Source organism: Peromyscus leucopus, unplaced genomic scaffold (assembly GCF_004664715.2).
Source record: "Peromyscus leucopus breed LL Stock unplaced genomic scaffold, UCI_PerLeu_2.1 scaffold_1439, whole genome shotgun sequence".
NCBI classification, from domain to species: Eukaryota; Metazoa; Chordata; class Mammalia; order Rodentia; family Cricetidae; genus Peromyscus; species Peromyscus leucopus.
Window position 1 is genome coordinate 6,062 of NW_023504599.1, and position 7,608 is coordinate 13,669.

Sequence of the window (7,608 nt, forward strand, 5' to 3'; positions counted from 1 at the left end):
TTTGAAACTATAAAAAATGTATATTTGTCATTGAATTTCTATTCAATATAATATTATGGCACCCACTGAGACTAGGAAAGGAGAATGAGATTTGTGTGCAGATTCCGTCAGATAATCAAGAAATACATTGCACATACATAGCACAGTTAAAGATCTCAGACAGACCATAAATACCTCCTCATATCTGAAAGTGAGATCCTGTGACCTCTAGGAAACAGAGCAGATAACACTTCTCTGAACTCACAATATTCCCTTAAGAGCTAACAGCAGGAAATTGCAATTCTTCTTTGCTAATGGTCACCAGGGGAGAAAAGTTCAGAGCAAAGTTCTTGCCTGCTCAAGCATGCGATGTCCATTGTTATTTCAAGTAAAATAATAATTGCAGGTCTGAGGGGAGGTGAGGTCACAGAATCACAGACCATATCTCAGGCACTGGCTACCTTCCCTCCAGCTGACCTCCTCCAGATCTTTGTGGACATGGAGCTGTGATCAGCATGCTGGGAAGAGATAGGGTGCTGAGAGTGTAGCAGACTGCAACCTGAGATCAGAGAAGAAAAGAAAATGTGTGAGTCTTGGTAAGTGATCACAGGAGACATCAGGAGACTACACCTGGATGATGGCAAGGACACAGAAGACACAGAGAACAGATGGATCAGGGAGAAATGAAGTGTAGGGTCCTAGAAGCACTGCGTCCTAATTCTGACTTAGCCCATTCCACACTGTCAGTGCCTGCTGTGCTCTGTCACACTGGAAAAGAAGTCTGGTGCTTATGGGGTCTCAAAATGTCTCTGTAAGGAAGCAGGGTTTCCATTATGAGGAGATTTTAGTAGGCGCCTGATAAAGGAGTGTCACTGTGGTTATTGACACTGCTTAGCTTTTTGGGAAATTTATATCTATGAATATTAGTCTCCTTGGTGCTCTTATGCACAGTGGTAAGTGTAGACAATGATGGACTTGGTCATAAACTCTACAGATAATTCATTCACAGGGTATTTGTGTCATAGATTCTAGAATGGGTTCGTATAGATTTTTCTATGAAACATTCATAAATAACTTTCATAAATGAAAACAGATAAAAAAGTAAAAACTCATGACAATAAATTGCTAATAATAATAATTTGTAATTCCATCTAATAAGCATAATACATTTTCAGCACTTCTTGTGATACAACTCTTATAACTTCATGGTTGTAATTTGAAGCAGAACATGTTTCATAAAACAATGCAATCCTACCTGCAGTTGCATGTAAATGTAGTTCTCATTTGCACAAAACATTTTCTCTGCCTCTGAGTCAGAGAAATTAATTAATGCAATTAATGGAAACATTATTCTTAATGGTTTGAAATTACCCAAATTAATAAAACACCAGTATTTTTCCTGTAGATGTAGTTAGAGGGATTTAAATGAAGGCAGTTATAAATATATTGCTTTATGCCCTCAATGATTGGATTAAATCTTTTCCCACATGTTTGAAAATAATTCTCTTCAAATATACAATTAATTATGCTTGCACAGGACATTGAAAATGGGAAGACTAAACACATAGGTGAATTCTATGGAATATCCTATACTCACTCCCAAATTTTTCTCTGAACCTAAAATATTCTAAACATTAATGTTTATTAACGTAGTAATTACACTTGCAACTTGGTCAATGTTTGAAGTTTTCACTTTTCATATTTTCTGCTACAATTATGGCCCAAATCTACAAAACTTAACTCTTATGTCATTAGTCTCAAAATCACTTCATTTGGATGTCAATATGGAGATAATCTGTGATCTTAAATTAATAATAATTTTGTTATCATCTTACCATATTTTATGTGGATTCATGTTTATTTCCAAAGTTAAATGTATGCCATTTGATTATTGGCCAAGTTTTTCAATGAGTCATGACTGTGTTTCAGGGATAAGCCAGGCCACTGGATACATTTTGTTCCTGTCCTGTTGAGATATTGTTGCCTCTTTGCACATTCCAAGAGTATGAATCTAAAAATATTGAAGCATGTTGTGTCTCATTCAATTGCCTTCATGTATGACATTCATGTCAAACTGGTAGATGTCCTATAGGTTGAATATATCTTGTGGACTCATTCAGAATAGATAATCACTATCCTGTGTCCTGTGACACAGTACGTGTTGTCCCTGCCTCATCTTTTCATGCAGAATCCTCAGTCTGAGTTCAGAAACTGGCATCATGACAGCCAGTGAGATGTCTGTAAGAATGATCATCTTGTCTCTGACTATTACTGGATTTCTGGGGAATTCCTTGCTTCTCTACCACTATCTGTTTCTTTACCTAGCAAGGTACAGGTTAAGGTCTACAGACTGGGTTCTGATGCACTTGGTTGTAGCCAACATCTTAACTGTCCTATTTAAAGGAGTGCCACACATAATGGCAGTTTTTGTATTGAAAGACTTCCTCAATGATATTGGATACAAATTGGTTTTCTCTTTTCACAGAATAAGTAGGGGTGTTTGTATTGGCAGTACCTCCATCCTCAGTGTCTTTCAGGCCATCATCATCAGCCCCAGGGACTACAGGTATTCAGAGCTTAAAATAAATTCACACAAGTACATCCATTACTCTGTGTACCTGAACTGGGCAATTCATTTCCTTATAAGCAGTATCAATCTTGTGAACATGAGGGCAAAATATGGAAATGATAGCAGAGCAAATCTGAAACCTCATTTTTACTGCTATTCTGTCCGTCATGACCAAACCAGTGACATCCTGTATGCAGCATTGCTGTCAGCTCCTGATATTCTTTTTCTGGGACTCATGCTATGGGCCAGTGGTTCAATGGTCATCACACTGTACAAGCACAAGCAAAGGATGCAGCAAATGCCCAGGGCCAACATCTCCTCCGGATCCTCCCCTGAGTCCAGAGCCTCTAAAACCATCCTTCTCCTGGTCAGTACCTTTGTCTCCTTTTACACAATCTCTTCTGTCTGTCAACTCTTTGGGGCTCTTATGTATATTCCCAGTTGGTCTGTGGTGCATGTGACTGCAATGGCCTCTCTATTTTTCCCCACTGTTTGTCCTTTTCTCCTCATGAGCCGTGACTCCTCAATATCCAGCTACTGCCTGCCCTCAAAAATGAACAGACATTTCCCCAAAGTCTCTGACCAAGAGTTAAATTGAAAGCTGCTGCCCAGTTCTTACTCGGTTACTGAGTCATTCTGAAAGAATAGTGAGCGTAATGACACTCATACTACAGGACTTTTGAGGATACTACAGATGATCCATCCTATTGCTGTGAATGCAGGTGAGTGTGTTATTTGGTGTGTAATTTTTTGCACAAGCATGTGAATGGATTTATTTGAAATGTTTATTTAGATGATGGTGTAACAAGTAAGTTACAAAAGATAATGAAAAATTGGGTAAACTTTAAATTTCACATTAAAATAATTGTTAAAAAGTACAATACCCCTTTGTGTTGTGCTTTCTGGATTTTGGGTGGTTGACCCTGAAATAAACAAAACAATGGTTTAATTGAACTCTATGCTTACATCTTTCTTGTTTCCCTGCTCTGCTGCATTCTGTGCTGCTCATCATTGTTATAAAATGAAAGGTGAAAATTCAACCTGCATTTACTTTCCCTTTGTAAGGGTGACATTGTGTCTTTCTTCCCATCTCACATCCTCAGTATAAAGCAGACATATACCTTTGACACCGTTCAATGCACAGGTGTCCCACCCAAGGCTGAAAGAAATGTTCCACTTTGGATACAGTTCTGCATACATGTCCCAAATGGAAACTCATGTAATTAGGCTCAAACCTTCCTCTTGAGTCCCCTCCTGAATCAACCTTAAACGGGAGCTAGTGTGAAAATCACTGCACAGATCCTCTGAACCTGTTTTCACTTCACATAGTGGAAGTGTTTCTGTATTTCTGATTTATATTTGACTTTTACAATTTCTTTTGCTTTACATTATTTTTTTTATGTTTCTACACACTGGTGATAGAAATTACCTCTGTGAATATTAAACAGTCAACATGGATTTTGATCTCTTCAGTGCTGGAGAGATGTATCAGCAGTTAAGAATGTGCACTACTCTCACAGAGCCTAGATTTAAAGTCTCCATCCACTAGCTCACTGCTGCCTGAAACTCCAGACACTGAGGATGTGATGTCCTCTTGTGGAATTTCCAAGCACTGCACATGTGTACAAAATTTACTAATAATATATGAAATCTTAAAAAACACTTGCTTTTTTGATCCACTTGCTCTGTGGTTTGGACACATTCTCGGTTTCTCCCAGACACCAAGTTTTGGAACTTGTCCCTCTAGGATGATGTCATGCTGGAGGAAACATAACATGTTCCAGCTCCATCTCACCACCTGTCTTTCCATGTGAGTTCTTCTAAACTATGTTCAAATCCAGAATGATTGCTTCTGCTTTGATGTCCTCACTGCAGATTCACCAACATACACTTACACATTCAGAACTATGATATAAATAATTTTCTTTTCTTCAGGAATAACCCAGGCTTATACACTTCATTCTGGAGAGAAAGGAGGTTAAATCAATATGTGTATTTTTCAACACAAAGTATCAGGTATCAGAACTGACATTTGGATTTTCCAATATGTTCTGAATGTTGCTAAATAAACAATTTCTGTTTAAAAATGAATGCTCATCCTTGTTGGTTCACAAGTATTTCTGTATCAGCTTCAGAATGTATATCAACAGTTTCCACAGATGGCTCTCAAAATCCCTGCTCAGTAAATGCTATTCTTTTTTAACAAAATCTATCCTTCATGAATTTTAATTGGTTACAAATACATTTGTGTTATAATACTGTACCTAGTTTTTCAAAATTTCTTCTAAACTATCAAGAGAGAGCAAGAATTGGGTTTTCCCAGGGATGAACCTCTAATTGGTTTTACAAGGCCATTTTGTATGTCCCCAAATCACATACATACTGTCAACATGAAATTGACTCTGTAGGTTTTACTTTTTTATTTATGCAAGTGTGGGAGGTGTATTAATAAGGAAAAAGAGGGCGTGAGTTTGAGAGGGATACAGTCAGTGGAACGTGGAATGAATTGAAGAAAGAGAGAGGGGAAAGGATATAGTTATATTTTAATTAAAATAAAATATCATCTTTTACACAAAATATATGTCAGATTAATGCTTACAGTCAGTACATTGCTTCTGTCAGTAGGCATTTAATCACCCCCCTTAGATGAATTTTTACGTCCAGTATACTAGGAAAGTGTAGCGTTGATCTCGTTACTGAAACCTGTCATTGCCTCACTCCGATTGTCATCCTTCACACTCTAAGCTGAATTTCAAGTCTCCTGCTATTTCTGTTTTCGCCTGTCAGTCACATCCATGTCACAGGACCTCACAGTTGATATTAGTCATAGGATCAAAAGCTTTAACTATTTGTCCCTGTGCTTTATCCAACCTTGGTTTCAACAATTCTTGCTCATATAAACCCTCCTCTTTCTCGCTAATTAGACTCCCAGAGCTCCACCCGGGACCTAGCCATGGAAACACATGAACTATGAACCAAAGACTGAGGGGCCCCCAGCTGGATCAGGCCCTCTGAATGGGTGAGACAGCTGATTGGCTTGATCCATTTGGGAGGCATCTAGGCAGTGGTACCGGGTCCTGTGCTCATTGCATGAGTTTGCTGTTTGAAACCTGGGGCTTATGCAGGTTCGCTAGGCTCAGCCTGGGAGGAGGGGACTGGACCTGCCTGGACTGAGTCTACCAGGTCGATCTCAGTCCTCGGGGGAGGCTTTGCCCTGGAGGAGGTAGGAATGGGGGGTGGGCTTGCGGGGGGAGGAGGGGACAGGAGGGGGAGCATAAGGGAATCTGTGGCTGATATGTAGAACTGAATGGTATTGTAAAATGAAATAAAAGGAAAAAAAAGCTTCAACTAGAAGAAGGCCTTGGTAAGAGTGTGGAGTCAAAAGCAGCAGTGATCTCTCTTCCCCAAGGCAAGAGCAGCCTCACAACCTGATGCAGTGGCTCTAGGGTGGAGAGTTCACTGAACACTTGGCACCTCTCACTAACATCCTGGATTGCACATCACCACTAACTCCAGGTTGTAGCACTTAGCACAACTGTGTCAAACTATATTCCAGCCACCACTTATGTCAGGTAGTTACATTCATGTATCTCTGCAGCATTGTATACCCATGTCATAGAGGTAATAGTGAGATGTGTGAAATCTACATGTAACTGTAAGACATAAAAGTTAATTGCTATTTTAGTTAAGGATGTGGTAGCACAGACACAGAAAACTGAGGCTACAATCTGTGCCATGCAATCACAAGCACCTTCCTCTTCTTTCCCAGGTTTAAAGGACTAACATGGCCTATTTCTTCATGGTCACCCAGTTCTCTTACAATCAATTCTCATACACACTGTAATATAGAGGACCATGGAGACACAGTCTCACAGAACAGTCAAGAAGCCCTTAAGTTCCCTTTTAATTATGGCATACAGTAGGTACAATGATAGTTAAAACAGTGAAGCAGAATTGAAAACAGCACAGGGTGAAGCAGAGTCTGGGAATGAAAAAGAGGCTTTCTCTTTTCCACTTCATTACATGCAAATATGTTTTTAATTTTAATATTACATTAATTTATTTATGTGTGTGTGCCAAGGCACTAGCCAGGTGCCGGTCTGATAGTCAGAGAATTAACTTATGGGAGACATTTCTCACTTCTCACCATGTACGTTCTGGGGATTGAACTCAGGTTTTCAGTTTTGGCCACAGTCATCCCTGCCCAGTGAATCTTCTCACCAAATCTAGCTTCAAAAGCAAATCTCCTCTTCCACAGGATGTGTAATGTACCACTAATTCCTCAAGGAGGCAGTGTCAGAGTTATTAAGCCTCATTGTATTATTCCTGATTAAACTGCAGTGTTATTCCTAATCAAAACTTATATATTTTTGTTTTTGAACTACAATGACATTGATATTCACTTTAATCCCAAAGAAGGCAATGTGTTTAATAACTTCTTTGGAATATTGTATTTAAACAATTTTCCTGACTGGGATAATGGGACATTCTCTACCTGGATATTGTCAGTTCTGTGCTTACTAAATCATTTCCACTTTTAAAAATAACAACAATTGCTGGGCAGTGGTGGCACACGCCTTTAATCTCAGCACTCAGGAGGCAGGCGGATCTCTGTGAATTTGAGGCCAGCCTTGGCTACAGAGTGCATTCAAGGAAAGGCTCCAAAGCTATACAGAGAAACCCTGTTTCAAAAAACCAAATTAATTAATTAAAAAAATCAAATGGCATCGAGTGCTATTTCTGGGGCACATTTCATGAGTCAGTTAAACCTCTGCATCACAAATTTATGCTTGTGGAACTGGCATTCTTCCCACATTATAGATAAGAACACATAAGCAAGGAAAACAGACTATTTGCCAAAGTCATAGTTATTATCCACCAGAACCTAGGATCAAATCCACCTTCCATTCACAAATTACTTTTTTTTTCTCCTTTGATAATTTTTGTATTGTGTGAGGGCATAGGACCTCGACATATATGAAACCCCTGCTTATTCCCTTTATCATACAAATCAACACCTTCCCCTTCTTCCCAGGTTTTTAACGAATTTTTTATTCATT

The 7,608-nt window shown here is 39.0% G+C and overlaps 1 protein-coding gene across 1 annotated transcript; it reads left to right on the top strand.

Moving 5' to 3' along the window:
• The first annotated feature begins 2,168 nt into the window (after positions 1–2,168).
• LOC114688832 (vomeronasal type-1 receptor 4-like) lies at positions 2,169–3,238 on the top strand. The gene has a single exon (XM_028863336.2). It carries the CDS (start codon positions 2,199–2,201, stop codon positions 3,144–3,146), a length of 948 nt encoding a protein of 315 aa, XP_028719169.1. The 5' UTR covers positions 2,169–2,198; the 3' UTR covers positions 3,147–3,238.
• Positions 3,239–7,608: the final 4,370 nt, after the last annotated feature.

Coding starts and splice junctions, on each gene's coding strand:
- LOC114688832 (XM_028863336.2), top strand. CDS start 2,199: ATGACAGCCAGTGAGATGTCTGTAAGAATGATCATCTTGTCTCTGACT.